General features: G+C 39.7%; 1 protein-coding gene across 1 annotated transcript; it reads left to right on the top strand.

Annotated features, from left to right (window-relative positions):
• The first annotated feature begins 995 nt into the window (after positions 1-995).
• On the top strand, positions 996-12,110 carry lrrn1 (leucine rich repeat neuronal 1). The gene is made up of 2 exons (XM_061042506.1): positions 996-1,379; positions 7,964-12,110. The coding sequence occupies exon 2, from the start codon at positions 8,121-8,123 to the stop codon at positions 10,272-10,274; it is 2,154 nt and encodes a 717-aa protein (XP_060898489.1). The 5' UTR covers positions 996-1,379; positions 7,964-8,120; the 3' UTR covers positions 10,275-12,110.
• The last annotated feature ends 11,605 nt before the right edge of the window (positions 12,111-23,715 follow it).

Raw genomic sequence — 23,715 nt, 5'->3', positions numbered from 1 at the left:
GCAGTTGCCATGCACTTTGAGACTTGGCAACAGGCAGGAGCAGGTAGCACGTACGACAACACAGGGCTCATATTCTCCTTGTATCGTCACAATTCAAATAATGTAAGATGTTAAAATGAAATACATTAGAAATAGAACCAAAATGATTTGAAGTCTCAGCTCTGGTTAAAGGGGAATTCCATATTCAGCTGATTTTCTATTTAATCATGTGATTCCTAATAATTAGCTACTTATTCTGATTCCCAGTGTATATTTCAAGGGTGTGACTATGCTGCCGCTTTTGATGTCACAAGTCAACTGAATAACTGATTTGATTTTAGCATTAGCTTATTGTTATTGTTCCATTTCTCAACATTTTGTGTTCTCCTCTAATCAAGAAGTGATAGTGATTTCCTGCAAATCCCATCCAAAATGTGCACGTCAGAGCTTCAGATCAATGGATGTGCTACATGTGTCTTAAAACATCTGCTTAAAACATCTGTCCAAAATGCCTTTCTTCACGCCCCAAATGTATGGTTCATCATTTTTCATCATCTCAACAATTATAGGGGCTTTCATACTTTTGACCATACTTTTGTCATGGTTATTATTAATTCATTAATTCATTATTTAACAAATAGGGACTAAATACATATATTTGAAAATATTTATAAATTAACTTCAGTTTTAGCAATTTTTTGCTAAAAAAATGCATTTTGTGTTTTAGTGAATTTAGTAATAGGAGACAAAATAATTATCGTCGGTCATCTTTCAGTGACACAAAGTAACAAGTAGGTTTAAAGGATCATTGTAGAGGATTGTAAGAAGCCAAGTTCTTTTTTTTTTTTTTTTTTTTTTCAGCGATAATGCCATGTAGCACCCATCACCCCCCCTCACCCACGCAACCTCCTTCGCCCCATGCCCCCGCCGCCCTCTGCTGTCTTTGTTCTCATCAAAACAAGCCCGGAGCAGATGGTGCTCTGCTTTGCTTGGCCGACAGTGACAGGCAGACGCTCTCAGCCAATAGCCTGCCGGGGAATCAGCTGACTGGTCTGGACATCGCCAGGTGTTTTTTTTTTTTAATAATTTGTCTTCTCCATCCGTAGGAGGAGCAGGCGGCGGCGGCGGCAGACGAGGACTATTGCAGCGACAAAACCGGTCGGTGGTGGATGGCAGCAGGTCGGAGATCTCTCTGCAGACCACACTATGCATCTCTCAGATGAGCCTCAGGACTGATCGGATACGCAAGGGACAAATCGCTGTAAACAGCCCACGATACCCCCTCCCCTTGGCACCATAACATTGATCTTATTTCTTGTTGTTTATTGAAGCCGAGCCGGCAAGCTATCTGGATAAAGGACCTGTGTGCCTGTGGAACATAGGACTGGAATGCCAACAAGGTGAGTCAGGATATAAATGACTGAATGTTCACTGCTGTAGCCAGTTAGATTGTTTTACGCAGCAAATTTGCTTAGGAAAATTTGTTTTCAGTGATTTGAATATTTCTCCACATTTTCTAAACACTTGTTTTTTGTTGTGTAAAAAAAACTCAATACATTGCAATTTGTTTTCATTCATAACATATACCTGCAAAGGCCATGCATTAGGATACGTGTGGATGCAGACACACTCAAGGGCATGATCGGGTTTTTTTTTTTTTTTTTTTTTTTAATGCAGTCTGGTTTGAACTATTGATCCGGAATAAGGTTTGACTTAATAAATAATTTCCCCCTTTCAGGTAACACCTGATCTAATAGGACAATCCTTTAATGTGCGCTAAATGTTACTCTTCCTAAAAGTTACTTTGATCTCGTTGCGGTAGCCTACTTGCCATGCCAGAAGGTGCAGCGTGCGCGACGTTTTGTTTGCTAAATGTGATTAGCATATTAATGTCAAAGTATGTCGCCAGATGTCTCTGCGCCTCCGTTCTTAGCAAGAAGTCGCGGTGTCTTTTTCAGGGGAAAAGACAAGGCCCTCTGTAGAAGATTGGGTTGGTACGGATGGGGTCGCGTTGGCAGGGGGTGTATTGTGGTTCTTAAACGCTGCAGCTGTTGCTCTTTTGTTAGGGAGACTGCTGACTTGCATCACTCACTGAACTTTAGGCAGAGGGACACAGGCTACTGTTGAGAGGTTTAAGATGAGAACAGGATGACCCTTTTTTTTTTTTTTTTAAAGCTATTTTACTCTGTGTCTTTGCTTGTCCTGCAGAGTCCCACCTCAAAGGACTCAGTTGTGACCTCTTTTAAGAGCAAAGTGCTGACAATCCTCTTTTTTGTGGAACTTTGGGTTAGATAAAAGGTGTGTCTTTAGATAGGCCATTTAAGCTGTTAATACAAAAACAGCATGTTTAGTTAATTATTTAACAGCTACGTCTAACTTCTCACACACACCATTTTTTGTTGTTAGGAGCTGCTGCCTCAGGAAACACTTTTAGAGTGTGTCAAAGGAAGGTGCATGCGGGTGTACATGTTGGTAGGAAGGAGGGGGGGTAGGAGACAGCAGGGCTCATGGTGGGTGGGGGTGGGGGTGGGGGGGGCGTCAAACCCCATCCCACTTCCCCAATCACCACGAACATTAGCTCCCAAGGGTAAAGGCGGGGGTTGGGGAGCTATAGGTTATTGAGCTTAGCTCTATTATTCAGAAGAAGGGCTGAAGCATTAATCCTTTGTCCTTTGTGGGCTTTAGGTCTCAGACACAACAGACACAGTAACAGTCCAGCTCACCCTGCCTTCTATGATATGCAGAGACATCAAAATGTGTGCTGCCACCAGGTGCAGGAAATTTGCATGGCTGGCGGTGTGGATGTGTCAGAGACACCTGCTTTGTCGTCTTCCATGGTGTTTAAAACCAAGTCAGAAAATAAACTTCAGAAACTTCACTTTAATAATGAACAATGGGTCAACACTTTCCTTGACTTTTTTCTCAAATTTTGAGTGCAAAACTGCTGTTTACATTTGTGGTGTATTTTTTTCCCTGACACCTTAATACAAAAAAACCATCAACATCAAATCAAATCAATCCGCCCTTTTAGAACGCTTCCATCCATCCATCCAATCAGAACCTACACTTCCTGTTTGAAGGTGAACTAGTTTGAGAGGTACAGCGGTCAAGCTGCTGTTAAATCAGTACCAGAAGTGTTGTTAATGACCCAGTTCTTTCCAAATGTACAGAAGCCCTTACGTGAATCATCAAATGTGAAACGATCACAATCATATTTAACACTGAAATAGAGATCCAATACATCTATTACATCTTAGATGTATTTGTTGGGATATGTGTCATGAAATATGTTACATAAATACCCTAAATACCTTAATTGTCTCTTATTCTTATCCTTATGTGTCGAAAGCTATCTTTACATTCTAAATAAAACTGGCATATTTTTCAACTTCTGCCTGTTTGAGACTCCTGCGAGGAATTAGAGTGTTAAATTAAATCCTTGGAGAATTGTTGCAGAGATCTTTAGAGGCAGGTGTGAGCATCAGAAATCATGACAATCAGGGAAAATTAAGGATAACAAACACCGGATTTCTTCATTATCCTTAAAGAAAGAAGTTATAATCACTCCATAAACAGGGTGTAAGCGATTTTAAGAAGCTGCAACATGTTTTTATTTTATTTTTAGGTCTTAAGAGACAAGTGGGAAAGGATAAGGAAAGAGAAGACTCTTGTTCACATTAGATGCATGTCAGTTTTCTGCATAATATTCCCAATGCAATGGGTATACTGTCATCTAAGAGTGCTCAAAGGCATCCCTAGGCCAGCAGAGTTGAATACCCTCAGGACTCTTTCCTGTGATAGAGCTCAAACAACTTGAGATCACATTCCTCTTTTCCCATTTCAGTCTTATTTCTTATTGCATCAACTCGATTCACAAGAAGATTCCCTTGAGTGTCCTCAGTTCGACTTCGACAGGAATGTGAGAATTGAGTTTTGAACTTAAAGGGTTTCAGGTTGATTTAGAAATGGACTTTATCTAGTTTTGCAGATATATGATTCTGTTAAAGGGCGTTCTAATCTACGATCACTCACATATCAAGAAAAATAAGTCTCATGGGAAAAGGAAAATAGACTTAGAAGCATTGGGGGAAAAAAGTACTTCCCATCAGAGCTCATTACAGAGAAATGTCATATTCTGAGCATATAGGTGACCTGGGCAGGTGCAGTACTTGTCCAACTCAATAAGTAAAATGGTTATTAGTTTACAGCAAAGAGCAGTATTAGGATATTTTAAGTCAATGTTGTAATATATTTTTTAAAATGGCACATTTAAAAAATTAACAGAAACTCCCCCAATTATAAAGTTGGTATAACGTGACATTCCCTCAAATGAAATGACAGATATTTACTTTCACAGCATGCAGGACAATACTCAGTTTTTATTGATATTAAAGATGGAGTCAGTACCTTTTTGCTAAAAAAAACAAACAATATATAGACAACTGTGTCTCAACATGTACACAAACATTAAAAAGCTCATTCATTAAATTCCAGTTTATACCATATAGTACTGTTTAATGAACTTACTGTATCTGACCCACTGAGGTTAAAAATTGTTCTTATGACCAATATCTGACTTCAACCCTTCATTTAAGTTCAATTGTCATTTGTCTAAGATCCAGGATACCATTAGTGTTATTAGTTATTAGTGGTCTCTCTTCTAGATTCCCTTTGTATTTTTAACTAGCATCATGATGCTCACCATCTGAGACTTCCACCAAGACATATGCTTTAGGTCTGCAGCTGTTGGTATTTATTTGAAGTATACTTTCATAAAGTTCAAAAGGGTTCAAACCTGTGGGGTTTTCTGTTTCCTGTCTTCCTGCCTTTGAGGCTGTGTTGAATTGCGTTGAGTGTTACTCTACCTGCTGTGTGTTTAAACTTGTCCTGTGGTTACAGAACTCTGACCACAATGGACCTGCATGTAAACATGTGTCAGAAAGTAACCTACAGCTTCTAGTAGTTGTAAAAACCAACAACAGGATGTTTACACAGATTTTTAAACTGATTATTAGACAAGCGTAGAAACGTCTTTATCTTAGATTCTATAAAAGGGGGTAGCACAAACGAAGCTGTGAGCAGATAACAAAGTGAATGTAATTAACACCAATTTGTGGTACAATGAAGAGCAGAAATGAAGGTTTTTTTATATCCTGCTCTCAAAGTAGTTCCACCGTTAAAGCTTCATTTCAAACATGCTCAGCCTCTCTGAAAGCAGAACATGCTCTGCTCTAGCTAAAATAATTCTCTTTAAAGCAGTTACAAAAACATTCATGTTTGAGATCCTGCCACCCTCATGCTCACACATTCATTCTCAGTATTCTTTAAGGATTTATATTCCTTTAACTGATTATCTATTAAACTAGACCTAACTTCATGAAACCATAGTGACATGATCATTTATGAACGGTGAGCGGCAGGAATTCATGACACACACTGCATTAGTCCTTTTATTAAATCATCATGAGTCATGTGTTGTTTACATTCAATATTGCTATGAGAACAAATTTTAGGTTGTCTCCAAATAACAAACGTTCTGTAATGATTTTGAAATTGAGAGATTAACCCCGCTGTTCCACGCCGCATGTTTAGATTCCACTGAAATCAAGTGTTAGGTGACCTGTTTCCCTCTCAGTTAGAATCAAGTACACTGCTTTTAGCTAATCTCCAGTATGTCCATCCACTAATCCTGACCACAAATGGACATAATATACAGTGCTATAGCTTAGAGGCTGGATACTGTTGTATCCCTGCTGCACTTGTGCTCCGCCCTGTTCCATAGAGAATACCTTGTGTAGGAGGAGCAGGGACATGCTCGTGTTTCCTTGATGTTGTTGCCAGGCAGTATGCATTCAGATGACTTTGCCACCCTCCTGTTTGAAAGCCTCTTAAGTGCTGTCAACTTAAGCTGGTGTTGACTATGGTGTAAATGGAAAAGGCTGTGGTGGTACTATGGTGCTGCCGTACGTCTCTGCACTGGCTATGTGTTCTCCATTAGTAAACCTCCAAGTGTACATGTTGTGTAAGAAGTGCATCAGTGATCATTTTTCTTCACACTCATTGTGAGAAGTGTTAAGTTCAACGCTTAACCCATATATTTAAAGCTAACGTTACCTAGCAACTTTAGCAAGCTAGCAAGCCAATAATTATGATATGATGTGCCATAAGTTGATGGAGGAAAGGTAAAAGCCCAAACAACATTTTTAAATTTGTAAAAACTATTTTCTGACATTCAAATTCTGGAGCTGATGGTGAAGAGGAGGAGGTTCGTAACTTTTGTGTCTGAGCGTTCTGAGGATGCTGGGATTAGCTTTAACATGATTCAACATTGACTAAAACTTGCTTTATTCCAAATTTCTTCAAGTTGTGTTTGTTGTCAGAAAGCGAACTGATCCGGTAAGTTGTGGGAATTAAAATCAGTTACTTGAGGTTGATTTGATCAGCAAGTTGAAAACTCCTAAACCCACTGTGTACTGCCTCTAGTCTCACTGGGAAGAACAACCATGAATTACAATTAGTGTAAATCAGTTTAAATCATTAGTTTGACCTTTTCTGACTCTCCAAAAATCAAATTCCTAATTTCTTATAATGTAGCAAACCTGCTTGCGTTTTGTTTTAACTCATAAGTCAAGTATAATACCCAGTGTCTGTGTATGTATGCGGCATCTCTTAAAGAAAGCAATATATATATATAATTGTTCCCTGAGGGAAATTCTAGTTTTACACTGTTATTGAGAGACATGCTTCACACACACATAGGCCTGAAAATACACACACATACACAAACAGGACCTGTGGACATGCATTAATGTAGGGATGTCAGAGTGGGGCTGCTACAGTACACACTGCTATGCAAGAAACGCACCAGAGCTGTTAGGGTTCGGTGCCTTGCTCAAGGGAACTTAGGCAGTACTCGGGAAGAGACCTGGCACTTCTCCAGCTACCAGACCAACCTCTAAAAAAGATATACAGCATATCAAAGTGCTCAATGATCTTCTCATGAAGAATCTCATGAAAGAGAGCTTATTGGTGTGTTTGATAGACTAAAGCCCTCAAAGGAATTTGATCTGTTTCAAAGTAGTTCAGAGGTATGCTTTGTGCATGCATTCTAATGAGCTGAACTTGCATTTTCTTAAAATTGTTGATCCTGCACATAGCTTGAAGTCTCACAAGGATTAACAGCAGCAGTTGTTCTTAGTGCATCTGTTGTCTTTGGTAAATGTCAAAGAAACCCTCAAAAATTGTGTAATCAATTAGTTAAAGAGAGTCTAAAGTCACACTAACTGATCTTTAAATCTATGCTTTGGTACAAGTACTTTGAGCTTTCACATGTCAATGGTGACAATGCTCAGAATGTAGGGAACATGTTTACATTGTTCAATTGAACATGATTCTTAGCTCTCTTGAGAATTTGATGTACCTTAACGGAAAAATGTGGTGATGTAAAATTGAATGAGAAACAATGAAATACTTGAAATAAATCTAAATGAAATAAATGTGTTTTTCTTGAAAATAAATATTTCAAAATATATTTCACACCATGCTGGCTCTTAGAACAAATGGACTTCTCTAAAAAAAAGTGTTGTAAATCCAGGAAATGTTTGAGATTTTTCTGTCCTCCCAAATGTATGGACCAAGCAACTCAGTGATGACATGCTCACATTGCCACCCCTTGGGCAATTATAGGATTAGATATGTCATAATTTACATGGATTTGTGGAGTGTTTGTAAAGTGCAGAGACGGTCACTGAACAAAAACTTGAATATTTGTTTTTTAGTGCAACATGGATAACATAAACAAATTGTATTCACTTAAAGCCAAGTACTTAAACTTGACCAAAGTCTGTAGAATGCCTTTGCTGGAAAACTTGATGCTAGTGGGTGAAAATAATAAAAACATTATTAACAATTGTGTATCCTCTTTATTGTGTTGGGTTGACATGTTTTCTAATTAAATATGTTTGTCTTTTCTTTTTTCTTGCAGAACACTGAGGCTTCAAGATCTTGTTTAAAATTCTGCCGTATGCTTCAACTTCTGACCATTTCAGTGGACTGAAAGACATTTTCTTTGGAAAGCTGGTTGATGACTGTAACACACTCATTCCCAAAGTCCTCTGCCCCTCCTCCTGTCCCCTCTCAGTATGGCTAGATGGAGATTAGACTGCTTTCTTCTAGGCCAGGTGTTTGCTGGCCTGATACTGTTATCTGTGGGACTATCCTTTGTCCAGAGCAATGACTGTCCCCAGCTGTGTGTTTGTGAGATTCGACCATGGTTTACTCCACAGTCCACTTACAGAGAAGCCATAACAGTGGACTGTAATGACCTTCGCTTGACTCGCATCCCGGGGAACCTCTCCAGTGAAACTCAGGTTCTCCTCCTACAGAGTAACTACATTGCCAGAACTAGTGAGGAGCTGGAGCTGCTCTTCAACCTGACTGAGCTGGACTTGTCACAGAACAACTTCAGTAGTATTCGAGATGTTGGCCTTTCCAATATGACCCAGCTCACCACACTTCATCTGGAGGAGAACCAAGTAACAGAAATGCCTGATTACTGTTTGCAGGACCTAAGCAACCTGCAGGAGCTTTACATAAACCACAATCAGATAAACACCATCTCCGCCAATGCCTTCTCTGGGCTCCACAACCTGCTCAGGCTTCATCTTAATTCTAACAAACTGAAGGCCATACGCAGCCAGTGGTTTGAATCTACACCCAATCTTGAAATTCTCATGATCGGAGAGAACCCTGTTGTTGGAATTTTGGAATTTAATTTCAAACCACTGGGCAACCTCAGAAGCCTGGTTTTGGCTGGGATGGATTTGACTGACATCCCTGGAAATGCCTTTGTAGGACTTGACAATCTTGAGAGCCTTTCTTTTTATGACAATAAGCTGGTGCAAGTTCCTCAGAGAGCCCTCCAGAAGCTGCCAAACCTGAAATTCTTGGATTTAAACAAAAATCCAGTTCACAAGATTCAAGAAGGAGATTTCAAGAACATGCTAAGACTGAAGGAACTGGGCATAAATAACATGGGCGAGCTGGTTTCTATAGACAGGTATGCACTGGACAACCTTCCTGAGCTCACAAAGCTTGAGGCCACTAACAACCCTAAATTCTCCTATATCAACCGTCAGGCTTTTCGAGACGTTCCAGCCTTGGAGAGTCTAATGCTTAACAACAATGCCCTGAATGCCCTCTATAAATCCACAGTGGACTCTCTCCCAAATTTACGTGAGATTAGCATTCATAGCAATCCCCTGCGCTGTGACTGTGTTATCCAGTGGATGAGCTCAAACAAAACCTCCGTCCGTTTTATGGAACCTCTGTCCATGTTTTGTGCTATGCCTGCAGAGGTAAGGGGTATGCATGTGAGGGAGGTTCTGCAGAATCATTTAGTAAACCTGTGCCTGCCCATGATTTCTCATGATACGTTCCCAGGCCACCTCAACCTTGACATTGGCATGACGGTGGACTTGGACTGCAGAGCCGTGTCGCAGCCTGAGCCTGAAATCTACTGGGTAACACCAATGGGGAACAAGGTAATGACGGACACGCTGTCTGACAAGTACAGCCTGAGCAATGAAGGGACATTGAGAATTTCTCAAATCCAAGTCGAGGAATCTGGCAGATACACCTGTGTGGCTCAAAATTCAGAGGGCGCTGATACAAGAGTGACAGCCATACGAGTTAACGGAACTCTGTTAGACAGCACTCAGCTTATGAAGATCTACATCAAACAAACAGAATCTCACTCCATATTGGTCTCCTGGAAAATAAACTCCAATGTAATGACCTCTAACCTTAAGTGGTCATCTGCCACCATGAAAATAGACAACCCACACATTACTTACACTGCCAAAGTACCTGTGGATGTCCATGAGTACAACCTCACACATTTACAACCAGCAACTGAGTATGAGGTGTGCCTCACTGTCTCCAACATCCACCAACAAACGCAGAAGTCATGTGTGAACGTGACAACAAAGCAATCGGCCTTCACTGTCGAAATATCTGACCAAGGGACCAACACTGCTCTTGCAGCAGTCATGGCAACAATGTTTGCAATCATAAGTCTGGCCTGTCTGGGAGTGTACATTGCTAAGAGGTGGAAGAGAAAAAACTATCACCATTCTCTGAAAAAGTACATGCAGAAAACTTCATCAATACCCCTAAATGAGTTGTACCCCCCTCTTATCAATTTGTGGGAGGCTGACACTGAAAAGGAGAAAGAGTGCTCATCTGAGACCAAACCCAGTCAGGTGGACACTACACGCAGTTATTACATGTGGTGAGAGCTACTATCCAGTGGAAGACAGAGAGACTAGTTTCTTTCAGGAGCACAAATATACATGAATGCTTCTTTGTGTAAAAGTGAACTGAGTTATTTTGTCTTTCCCGTTTGAATTTTTTAATCACTTCTTTCAGACGATCTCTTTAATTTGAAATGCAAACTGAGATTTATAGATCTTTGGTTTGCATACAGCTTCTTTTTTTTTTAACCTCCATTTCGAAACATGACACAGCAACTTTGTAAAGCTTTCTTGAATTAGTATTCACTGTGCTTTATCTTTAGTACTTGTTGTGATTAACACAGCATGAGCATTGTCACTGATGTAGCATACAAGAGCAGACAAAGATGCAAAATCAAACCTTTTTTCACATTTTTGGCAGAACTGTTAGAAACTGCAATCTTTTTCTCTTGTGAGGCAGTTTTACTGTTGACTGTTGTGCACTGAAATATATATACAAATTTGTCTATCAACACAAATATAAGCTAAACAAAGTATGTTTAGACTTGATATGCTGTCTACTGAATAATGTTAGCTATCCCGCTGTAATGTTGTATCAACTATTATTAAATTAAGTTTTGTACATGAAATACCACTATGTTTGATTTAGACTTAAAGTTTGCAGAGCAGCTACTGTAAACCAGCAATAGAACATGAATGTTATGAACTAGGTAAGTAGATGTAAGGCTTTTGAAATTTCTTGATATTTTTCTTTTCTTACTTTGTTACGATATGTATACAATCACTGGTTTTGTTATGGTTTACCCACTGAAACATGTTTTGAGGGGCAAGTTTAATAAAATCTTCATTCCTCTTATTTTTTTAAACAATTTTGACGCCAAGAGCCATTACTATCTAAAGTACATAGATTTGTATTGTTTTCATACATTTTATACATTTGCAAGTTGGAGGTAAACTTTAAAGATCGTGACTGTTGTGCAGGGGAAATGTGCTAAGGCAAAATAATCATCATGTCATATACATGTCTTTAATTACATGTAATTAAAATGTGATGAGCGTAGTTATGGGTGTTATGATACAACCAGAGTGTTGAGAGAAAAGGCGAGCTGCAGACTGCAGTGTTTGCCCCTGCAAAGCGATTATCCGGGAATCATTTAAATTCTTATCCTGGTACAATATACTTACTGCACAATATGCCTTGGAACAGTTAAATCAGATCATGTTTGTGAACATAACTCTGCAGCTCCATTTTTTTTTTTATAAAGGAACCCACATAGGGAGGATAGTGCAACTGAAGGAATGAGGAGATGATGTAGATAATTGATAATAGTTAGTGACAGAAAGTACAGATGACAAAATTGTTTGTCACTAAGCCACAATTTTATATTCAACCAACATGTTCTTGTATTTTATACTGCACTGTGGTATGGACATCGCAGCACGTTTGAGACTTTATTCATCATTGTGTCATTTTGAACTGTCCTGTGCTAAATGAGTAGATTTCCTTCATCGCTGCCATCATAACACGATAAAACAACAATCATCTCTCTGTGTGTAAACAAGTGTAATCTGTTGAGTTATACTCACAGCACACTTTGCCAGGTTCACAACTCCACCGCAGTGCACATCTTTATCTCATAGGCTGGCTTTCAAGTGAATCTCCAGTGGGAGCCCAGAAGTCCTGTTAATTCATGAGGACAACTCTGGGCTTTATAGTGCAATCAAACCATTTCTGTTTGGCTGCTTTCCTATGTAGTTTCTGACTTTAATCAGTTGACATTGGATTAGCAATATGACACAATTGTAATAACAGCTTCTCACAAGAATGTTATGATAGATAATTCAATCATATTAAAAATTAAGATATTTCTCTTTTTATATGTTTTGTATTTCTTTATGAATTCCTCGTGTGGGGCATAAATGGTGAATGGACTTGAGCTTGTATAACACTTTTCTAGTCTTCTGACTACTCCAATTGCTTTTACACTGCATGTCACACCTACCCACTCACACACTGATGTCAAGGGTTTCTGTAAAGTGTCCATCAGATGTAACAAATCCCATTCACACACTTTCAAACACCGCAGACTAAGCAGCAGGAGCAATTCAGGGTAAAGTGTCTTGCCCAAGGAAACATCGGATATGTTGCTGCAGGAGCTGAGGATCGAATCCCCAACCCCCTGTTGAGAGACGACGACTCTACCAACTGAGCCACAGCCGCAAAAGTTGAAGCTGTCAGCTCAGGAAGAAATTGAGGCATTAAATTATGAATATTGAAAAAGTCTTTACATCATTATAATGTGATATATTTTTACATGAAAGAATTGAATATAAGTGAAAAGGGGGGTCAAAATGAAGTGTCATTTACTCCAATGTAACACCAGTGTCAGTCACTAATTAAGCTTTGGGTGCATTTTAATTTAAAGCATGCAGATTAGGAGACTGTCTTCCACACCACTGCTATTTTTCCTACAGTTGTAAGGAGATGCAACTAAAACTCAGTTAATGTCATAGACTCTCTGGGGACCGGTATCTTTTGCTTAAAGTGATGACCAAGTAACTTTAGTCAACATGCACGTTGTAACTGCTTTTTTATTTTTTTTAAATGCCACTGTACTTTCGTGTGCACAGAACAAATGAACCTTTAATTAGCCTCAGAGGGTAGCCTAACAGACCTGAAATCAGCTCATTGGACAGCTATCAATGAAAGCTTTTCAAATTATTTCCTGGAGCCTGCACCATGTCCCATCCCAGTGGAATGTTTCCATGACAACCTTCCCCCTCCATCCACGAGCGAGCATTTCCAGCCAAGTGAAAGAAGTCCCTAGAGCCTGAAATATCACTGACAAGGTCAACAACCTGCAGGTGGGGAAACACTAAAAGAAATCCTGTACACATTCAAAGGTGTTGAGGTAGAAGAGTTCCATCTTTGCACTGAAATAAAGTAAAATGGCACAGAGCGCTCCACAGCTTGGTTTCAGGCCTTCTTTTCTTCTGAGATTCTGAAGTTAAATATTTCAAAAAGGAGATGAAGACAGAATAAATGAAGAACTCGAAAGAAAATCATCAACACTTATTTGCATGGATCTTAATTCAGTCAGAGGTTCATTGTTTACACATAAAGGATTGGGACAAATCTGAAAAAATGTAATATAGACAGAATTCAGAGTGCTGTGACACAAAGCCAGTTCTTCATTTCTCTGGCTAACCTGGCTGCACACCCAGCCTGAAGCCCGAGTCACAAGTCAGGGGAATCATAAATGGGTTCTCTGTTAATACCTGCTTTTTGCGCGCTAAGTGTGCCCTCTCATTAAAGGTGCATTTGACGTATTATTTGTTGCTTCTTCCACACAAAGAGGAATGAGTGGAGGCCATTTTCATTCAGGCTGTTATGAGGACCAATGAAAAATATAAGAAACTGCAGCATATAAACAATATATTTTTCTGCAGATAAGGCAAGAGAGGAAGGCTGAGAAAAAGACAATTGTTTTCACAATGTTGGACTCCGCAGTTTTCTCTGGACCACTCCCTCATTGGACCCGATGATGACAACATGTCATCATTTAACTGCTGGTTATCGAGGTGGTGTCTAGCAAACGATGTGGGCTTCATAAATAACTGGAAGTCTCTCTGGGAACTACCTGGTCTGTTAGGTAGAGACAGCATCCATCCAACTTTAGATGGTGCAGCTCTATTAACACAAACACAACTAGAAACCTCCTGCCCTTACCTGGAGCAGATACCTCCTCAAACTTTGGTAGGGCAGATACAGCTCTAAAACCTGATATTTAGCTTGACTGTTTTTCTCCAATCATCAAAATGATTTCTTCGTAAACGTAAACGTCAACCTGTCTTTTCCAACCAAGAGACTGGGTCATTACATTTACTATCGATGAAGTGGCTCTTCACAGCGCATGCCAGTTGTAGTTTGTCATAACTTTGAACATTAAACTGGTTTTCAAACTTGACTTGAAAGTTGTTTCCTGTCAGACTCTGAATTTATTCATTTGAATTTGTCTTTATATCGTGTGCCTTTGATGGTCTGATTTACATTTTTTGATTGTAAATCAGAAATCAAACTAATATGGAAAAAGAAAATAAAAAAGCAAGAAACTTTGTCTGAAACTACTGAGTCAAACAAGTATTGAAAGGCAAGAATATTTCAAATAAAGGACTTAACCTAGTTCTTGCATGCTTTTATTTGGTTTCCTCAGAGCCTTTGACTTTAACATTGTGTCATTAAGCCTGCATTTCAATCTTGTTTTATCTCTAAGGAAATATAATGGTAATTTAAAGCTTACTAAAACGATCCACTAACCAGATTACAATGATGAAAAATCTCTACACTGATGGTTTCAACTCATTCCTAGTTTCAGACAAATAACTATGTTTTCCCTATGACACCTCCCCATATCTCTCATTTTTGTTCATTTCTCCAAACACTTCTTTAGAATCAGAGCTGCTACTTGAGCCTCCTGCAATGGCATTCTGTAACACATTAAACAAATCACAGGTCATTTGTCACCCAAAGGTAACATTTAAGATATACATCCATACAGATTTCAAAGATCTCGGATAAACTGATCATTGCCTACTGCAGAGTAACACATTGTTGTGAAGCAGATTACCTGCTGATGTTCCTAACACGGGGCAAGCAGAAAGACTCCAAGCAACAATCCTAACACATCTCTTGGAAAACCAATGTCTGCTGAAACTGTGCTGTGATTCTTAGGGGAGAGAGGGATATACGCAGAAAGAGAGAGCTGGAACAGAAATGATTAAAATAGGCATATAGCTACAATGCCAGTAATAATGGTAAAATATGTGTATTTAACATAACAGCTAACTTTAATAATATACTGATCAGTCTAATAAAAACATTAGCAACTATAATTATAATGAAATTGGGAGGACTGATTATGGTTATTATACAAGTTGGTATTCAGCGGCTCTAAGAGTCCCTTTAATATTTATGTTCATGCTTATATTAAGTTGTGGTTCCAACAGCAGAACAGGCCGTCCACACCAACGATCAAGAGGAGACAACAGAGCTTCAATGAAGATATGATATTTGTAGACATTTAATACAACTGTCTTTGTTTTAATGATTGATTTAAAAAATATATTTTGTCATGCATTGTGACGGGGTCCTCTTTCAAAACACCCAAAAATCTTAAAAACACAGGCGTAGTCGAAGACTGCTATTGATGTGTTTTATTTTTAGCCGGCCCTCCCAAGGTGCAGTGACAGATATTTACAAAAAAAAAATGCAAAAACAGGAAAAACTGTATTTAAACTATTTACAAAACAAAAGTCTTCCACATGAGCGAGCAAAGAAAACTGCACTTCAAAAAGAAAGTCTCCAACACGTTACCTCCTCTGTAACCAGGACTAGACTGTGTGTGCTAGGTGCATGACAACGACTCTACAACAAGACCTCTACCACCCCAACAGTCAGTAGGTAAGATTGTTCATCAATAATAACAGTTAACTCAGTTTTGGGATAGAGGTGCATGTCTCCATGAAGACACAAAATGTCCGCCTGCCTGCTGTAGTCCACACTGTCTACTGGCACCAGAGCACTTTTAACCAGAGACATGTAGCTACCTGAGTCTAACAGGGCTGTCACGTGTTGGCCACTGATGGTAACAGATTTGTGTCGCGTTTTCACCTCCATGTCAGCCTCGGGGCCCATTTCTAACCGGGGTGCATAACAAGCGCCGGTGACCATAGCTTTGCGTACGGGACACACAGAAGCTTTGTGGCCTGGCTGCTGGCAGTAGAAGCAAACAAGGTCCTTACCCGATCCTCGTTGGTTTGGGGCAGAGATTGGTGTCACCTGAAGGTTCCTGGTGTCTGTCTCCCCTTGTAGGCCGTGACTGAGGATGCTGGAAGCTGCTGGTCTGTGTAGTGCATTGGTGAAACTTGGAGCTGGTACACCTCTCTGGGCATTCAGGTACTGTAGCGCCAGCCGGGCAGCTGAGAGTCCCTTGACTGGCTCGTGCTCCTTCACCCAGGTCCTCACCTCCGTCGGAAGTACCCGGAGTAGTTGCTCCAAGACGACGGCTTCCCCAATCTCCTCCTTGGTGTGCTGCTCGAGCCGGAGCCAGCGTCGGTAGAGTCCCTTCAGGCGGTGGTCGGTCTCGGTGGGGTGCTCACCAGAGGGCACAGCGGTGGCACGGAACTGCTGCCGGTACGTCTCTGGAGAGATGTCAAATTTTATGAGCAGGGCTGCTCTCAAGTCAGTGTAGCAGTGAGCCGTCTCCTCATCCATCACAGTGTAGGCCTCCAGTGCCTTACCAGTCGGCAGTGGAACGAGGACGGCAGGCCCACTCACTCTCAGGCCATTTCCAGGTCTTGGCTATTCGCTCAAATCTCTGCAAATAGTTCTCAATGTCTTCCCCCATCTGATATTGTGGAATTTTGGGGTCTTGGTAGGGCCTCCACTCTGGCCTCGGCTGTTCAGGTCTACTGCTGGCATCCTGAGACGGAAAAGAAGGATCCTCAGATGCTGAATCCCGATGTCCTCGCCGGGGTGCTGGGGTCGGCAGCTCGAATCTTGGGCTGCTCGCAGTGGCTGTACTTGGAGTTGTGACATGGGCTGGCCTGTTCTGCCCCCGTGGTGCTAGAGTCTGTCGGGACTGGTGCACAGGTTGATAAGGCGGCTCGGGCCCTGGAAGAGAAGCCCTCAGGCTTTGGATCTCTAGCAACAGGCCCTCCTCTCTCCTTTGCTGTGATGCCAAAAAGTCTCTCATCATAGCCACCAGTTCTCCTCCTGCTTCACCTGCAGATGCTGGGCCTTCAGGAGCTGCTGGGACCTGCAAGGGCCTGTACTCCTCATGGTCCTCCTCTGTCGAAGTTGCCACTGTGTCCCATGCCGGGTCTGCCTTGGCAGCTGCTTCCTCCAACTGCTCACGCCGCTGGGACCGCGGCCTGTGCGCTGCTTTTGGGGCCGGATTAGCTTCTTGCGACTAGCCATCCCACTTCTGACACCATATGTGACGGGGTCCTCTTTCAAAACACCCAAAAATCTTAAAAACACAGGCGTAGTCGAAGACTACGTTTTATTTTTAGCAGGCCTCCCCAAAAGTACTATTTACTAGTGATGTTACGTTTGACACCGAGGCTTTGAAGCGTGTCGAGTAGGAGGGGCATTTCTAGCCGAGGCCCCGTATCGAGGCTCGTGTCATTTTCAGAGAAGCGATGACAAACGAGGCCTCACTTCGAGTAGAACTACGTCATTGATTTGTTTGTGTTTCGGGTCGTGGATAAAAGGAAGCAAAACCCACTTGTCATGTCTCCTCGTGAGTTTGCATTAGTTGGTTGTTGAGAGTTGGAGTTTTGGTTCTATTTTTTTCGAGAAATGGAGCCTGCGAGAAAGAGGAAAACGTCTCCTGTTTGGGAGCATTTTGAGTTATAATCTCCGTATAAGGTAAACGTTAAAACAAAACATTTATTTGCTGGTATCAGGAACCGAAACCCAAGCCTCTATGTCAATGTGCCGTTGCCATAACCGTTATGCTACAAAGCTTTCATGTATTGCCACGCTGAATCCCTTCCATTAGTTGTTACTATTTCCGTCACTATCATCATTATCTGTGTTTATTATAGATGGCTTATTATTTCGATTTGAAGGTGAAGTGCTTGGTGTGCTTTAAGGATCTTTCTTTCAATCTTCCTTTTTTCCTGGACTTGTAGTTAACATAGATCCTCAAACTTGTTGAACAATACATTTATATATATTATTGTTTCATAGGCTATATCTTGATAGGAAATCATAAAAAAAGATCACCGAATGATAATATGATTATATTAACTAAGGTATGTTATAAAGTAATATCACGTGAATCATTATTGGTTGAAGTAGAACAATTTGCTATAACATGTCAGTAATGCAATGGCATGTGATGTGATCAATAATAATTTGGCTGCTCTAAATTGTTTTGACCAGTAGGTGTCACTAGTGGACACTGTGTTAAATGAGGCCTCGAGTAATGAATCTATTTGCGATACAATTGGCTGGAAAGCCTCATTGCTTCACAAAGCCTCATTTCGCCATCACTACTATTTACACAAAAGTATTACAAAACAAAAGTCTTCCAAAAACAAAATTCCACATGAGCGAGCAAACAAAACTGCACTTCACTTCACGGAGCCGCTCCGTCACATGCATAAACAAAATGCCCAGCCCAAATCAGGCGTACAAGACACCTTTATTAATAAAAAGAGACCAAAGACCAAAAGTAGACACTTAATAATATTACTAATGAAATAAACCATGCTGATGTTTCTTCCAGGCTTTAGTGGCCAGCTAAAAACATTGAAATCAAACAACCTGTCCATCCTGTCGTCATCTGTGTTCTAAAACATTTTAGGATATTAAGTGTACATTTCATTTATCAAAGGTGTTCTTAACTCATCATAAAAAAGGACAATTCAAAAGAAAATGAAATTCATTCTCAACTTCTCTCATCTCACATACTTCACACAACCTGTGTTCCTCTGGGATAGTATTGGTTTTAAACTACCTGAATAATGAGGCAAAGATTAGAAAAAACCCCTATTGAAGTATGTAGAAATAATGTGCTTTACTGAATCAGCAGGCGTTAATCATCTGTTAAATGCATAATGAATTGTAGGACGGACTGTTCTGTTGTTTTCTCTCAGGGCCTAATTATAGAGCTTTGTTTTTTGCCTGCAGCAGACCAAGTGTGAATTAAGTCTCGCTGCTGAAACATGAGCTTGAAACGCATTTCAATCTCCTTAAACACAGCTCCTACTGTTACAGTTGTGTTGTTTTTCAAACAGGTGTATGTAGTATTAGAAGTCTCAATCAATGAGAACTGTAGTGCGTCTTTGCATAACATTTTTAGATAAAAAATCATTGCTTTTTGATTGTTGAAAACAGAAGTTAAATTGCAAGTGTATCTCAAAAAGGAGACTGAGCACAAGATGTCAATGTGTTTCTTTTTTTGCTTGAAATATAGTTTTGTATACAAAATATAAATATATTATGGCCTGACCCTATTCTGCCTCTGACTTTCCTTCTTGTTTCATAATAAAACTAGAAAACAGGTTAGAAAAGGTCAACCATCTGTTGAACCACAAAAAAGAAAACACTATTGCCCTTGATTATTGAGTTTTGTATTTTACAGATTGATTTATGAGGAATGGTAAATGGACTTGAGCTTGTATAACACTTTTCTAGTCTTCTGACTACTTTTTACACCACAGGTCACTCCCATTCACACACCAATGGCAGAGTTTGCTCTGTAAAGTGTCCATCAGAAGTATCCCATTCACACACATTCATACGCCCCTTATGAAGCAGTGGGAGCAACTTGGGGTGTTGCCCGAGGACACCTCGAACATGTACCTGCAGGAAGTGGGGATCGAACCCCCTCTGGTTGAGAGACGACTGACTCTACCAACTGAGCTGACAGCATGCAACTTCAATGATCTGGAAAAGCAAATGTAAAGATCGCAGAAGCCGATTTTAAAAGGCTTTGGTTTTGCTGAACAGACAGTTTGAGTTTACTGGTTTGTATAATAGCCTTTCTTATTAGTTTCCATAACTTTTCGACATCCTTCTGACTTTTTTAGTGCAGCTTAAAGGTAAGACATTTAGTCTCCACCAAGTATATCCACGTTACCAAAGAAAGGAGCGAAGGAGTGTGAGAGCAAATCAGTCCCTCCAGGAGTTTGCAGGCTTTTTCTGTGATTATTATTATTGCAGCATTATCCATTCCTTATTTTGCAGAAGCTGTTACCACTGCTGACAGTAACAGAGGACAGGGACTTGCAAATCCACATAAATAATGATGTGAACCTGCGCATTTGTTAAGAACCCCTGTGATCCATCGACATTTTGAATGGTTCAAACTCCTTTCTGACTCTGCCCCTACATCAATATCAGACCTGAACTGACAGGCAGGTTTAAATGAAGCTGTTGTTCAACACTGATTAATGAAGATACTAGCCACATTGTTTATAGCAAAGTGGAAAAGGCTTGTTGTAAAGAGGTTGTCTGGGGTGACAAAATATGTTGTCTCCAAAGAAAAGGTGTTCACTGGTTTAAATGTCCATTGAAAACACAGACCCTGACCCATAAGTAGATACAGACAAAGGATATTGATTTTATTGGAAGAATGGAGCCTCTTGATCAACTCAACATCTTTAGAGAGAACATGCTTGGCCGAAGTGAATGATGTATCCCTTTATATCACGTTTTATTGTAAAACATATAGTAGGACTTTTCTATGTAAGGAACAATGTATAGTGGGTGGGTTAGCAGAATGGATCCCCATAAGGGTGAGCAGGCCCCTTCCTCCTCGATATCAGGATTGGTATACAGAATACTGAGTGTAAAAACGAAGTCATATGTTTTATATAACCAGCTCTCACTTATTTTCTTCAGCTAATCTAATCTCCCAGGACATTTTCTTTTCCCATTGTCCTGTCATTATCCGTCTCTTCACCAGATGCTCTCCAAACTTCCCCTTCTTTTCTCAATCCACACCCCTGCTCATTGTTATAATCAGCCTTTGAGTTCACCATTTTCTGATGAAAGACCTGTCCTAGATGGCATCAGCCTGTCATCCAGAACCACTGTTACTAATGGAACTTCTATTGTACGGTGGTCAGGAGGTGTCAGAGGAATGCATATCCAAAACACTTAGTAAAAAGCCACAACACAAATTTAAAAAAGCCACAGCAAATGCAAACACAACAACACAAATAAGAAATAGCAACAACACAAATTCAAAAAGTCACCACATTAAATGCATGTGGGGTTTTTTTTGCATTTGTGTTGTGGTGTTTTAATTTGTGGTGTGTCCTTTTGCATTCATGTTGTGGCTTTGAGAATACTATTTTGGATATACAATCATCTGACACCTTAAACCTCCACATAAAAATTGGCTTTTTTCACCTTCACAACATTGCAAAAGTCATGCTGTCTCAAAAAGATGCAAAAAAAAAACTATTAATTGCGTTTGTTATTTTTTAATTTGGAACATTGCCGTTCCCTGTTACAGTATCAGGCTTCTCTTATAATTCTGTAAGGACTCTTCAGTTGGTATAAAACGCTGCAGTACACCGCTGACAATAACTTGGAAAAGAGATCACAACAGGAATGTTTTCCTGAGAAACACAGACCAGACTAACAGACATCAGTATTCTTCATACTAAATAAAGATCGTTTCAGGTGTGTAGCCTACAGTCTTGAATAGCTTTTCTCTGTAAATTTAAACCAAGCTTAATTTAATCTTCAAACTCAGAGTGAGCTAAATGTGTCGCTTGCCTCAGGACGCTGATGAGCTGCCTTGACTCCTTGCCTAAGTGTTTCACAAAATCGTATTGCGCCATTGTATTCACACTGTTACTGCACTTGCCTATCATGAGATGAAGGCATCCTGAAGTCTTGTGGGACTACTGCTACAGGGTGTGTGAAAAGAAGTTTGAATGCTGTGAGATTTATTTTGTTTGAGTAATTGTATCTCTTTTTTTTCTCTTCTTTCATTCTTTCTGACCTCTTTTCTTTCACAGTCATTTCCTAACACAATGTCTGACTGAACAGGACTTCTAAAAACACTGAGGAGCAATGCATCACTGCCTGTGATAGCCTTTGACAAATTCAGCTGGGCAGTAAGAAAAAGCTCACTTCAAACCACTTGGGTCAACTCATTACAATCATGCCTACTGAAGCTGACAAAGGCAGATAAGGAAAACCTTTGAAATCTCTCTTTGTTCTCTACTGTCTGACAAGACAAGAGTGTATTTACCAGGCCATAGCACAGCTTTCATTACAAACTAGGAAAAGCATCGCAGCCAATTTGAGGCCAAGTCAGTCAGCTGCAGAGGGAGTGCTACACTGTTGTTGATAATCTCTCCAGAGAACATACTCGATCATGCCTTTGGTTAATTAACTCTCCAACCAATTGTAGTCCAGCCTCAGTTTCTGCTCCTTTGTGGATGTGTGTTCTCATTTGAGCCAAAGGATTGCTGACAACAGCAACACTAAAGACCTCCAACAACAGGCTTCATCTTGAGTAAGGGCAGCTGAACAATGTCAAGTCATGATACTTTGGAAAAATTCCATTAAACTGCAATATGAAACACACTTATTTATTCTTTTTGAGGGTAATGACTGAAAGTTACAGTCTTGGTATCACTTTAAATTAAGGTCACAATATTCACCATTAGTATCTTATTAGCATGCTAATAAGCATACTGGCTGCTTATTAGTCATTATTGAGTGCTTATTAGTACCTTATTCTACATGACTATAGGCTATAGCTAATAATCAATTAACTAAGAGTTTGTCTTCAATATTCCTTATTATTACTGCTTATTGAAAGGAAGTTAAGAAGTTGTTGAACATTTTGTGATTGCCTCTACCTTCTAGATCTTCTCTATTTAACAATGGAAGTTTTTTTTAAACATTGTGCTTTTATTTTATCCAGTGTCTAATATTTATGGATTCAGTCTGATATATTATGAAGTGTAAAGTTACTCAAATGGACTTTTTTTTTTGTTTTCACATATTCTGTTATTTTAGATCATGTACTTACTGCCATGTATTATTTGTTTACCTGCCCAGGGACAACAGACGCAAATTAGCTATTAGCTAACTCTGGTACAATTACATCTAATTGTGCACTGCCCCTGTAAAAAAAGAAAAGAAAGATATTTCAAAGTGTTCACAATGTTAAAGTGTTAAAAGTTTTAAAGATAAATTCATGTGATGCTGATGTTATCAAATAAATCAAATCAAATCAATCAGTAATCGTTTAATAATTGTGATCTCAATAACAATACAAAATAATTGTGGTAATGATTTTTGCCATAATCGAGTAGCCCTATCCCTGCAGGCTATATTTTTTTCTGTTCTTTAGAGAACCTTTTGTAATTTGTCAATGAAAACCATTTTGTATTGTTTTAACATGAACATCACCAACTGCTAAAATAAGATGATGGTACAATTCAACACTAAACCAGAGAAAACATAAGCATATCAGCATTGTCAGTGCTATCTTGTCAATATGCTGATATTAAACATTAAGCAAGAATACTTCAAAAACAACAGCTGTTCATTTTCACTGTCATTAAATGTCTTTTTGTTTTTTGTGAATATCTCTTAATGTCTTCCTCTAATAAGTTATTTTGTGTTTGACATGAGCTCCCTCTGCTGGAGATCAGCTCTATGTGCTCTTTATCAATATGGTATGTTTGGAAAAAAACCCGGATTATTTTAATAATAACATCACGTTATTGATACAGCACGGGGGGGGGGGGGGAGTCCATGCAGCAATTTCAAAACAGACTACTTTATATTGTGTTGTGACGTGTTTGTGCCATAGATTTGTCCTAATTCTGCTCCTGTCCACTTTGACATTCAATTGAAATCCAGTAAAATAGAGTAATAATACGATCTGTCGTTAGAGGGAGCTCGTCTGTGAAAAACACACCGGAAGTTGTAGCT

The sequence above is a fragment of the Labrus mixtus genome, chromosome 7 (assembly GCF_963584025.1).
Source record: "Labrus mixtus chromosome 7, fLabMix1.1, whole genome shotgun sequence".
Lineage (NCBI taxonomy): Eukaryota > Metazoa > Chordata > Actinopteri > Labriformes > Labridae > Labrus > Labrus mixtus.
Note: the sequence above shows the minus strand (reverse complement) of the source record. Positions and strands in the feature narration are given on the sequence as shown.

Bases quoted from the DNA above. Each gene is read 5' to 3' on its own strand.
- lrrn1 (XM_061042506.1), top strand. From the start codon at position 8,121: ATGGCTAGATGGAGATTAGACTGCTTTCTTCTAGGCCAGGTGTTTGCT.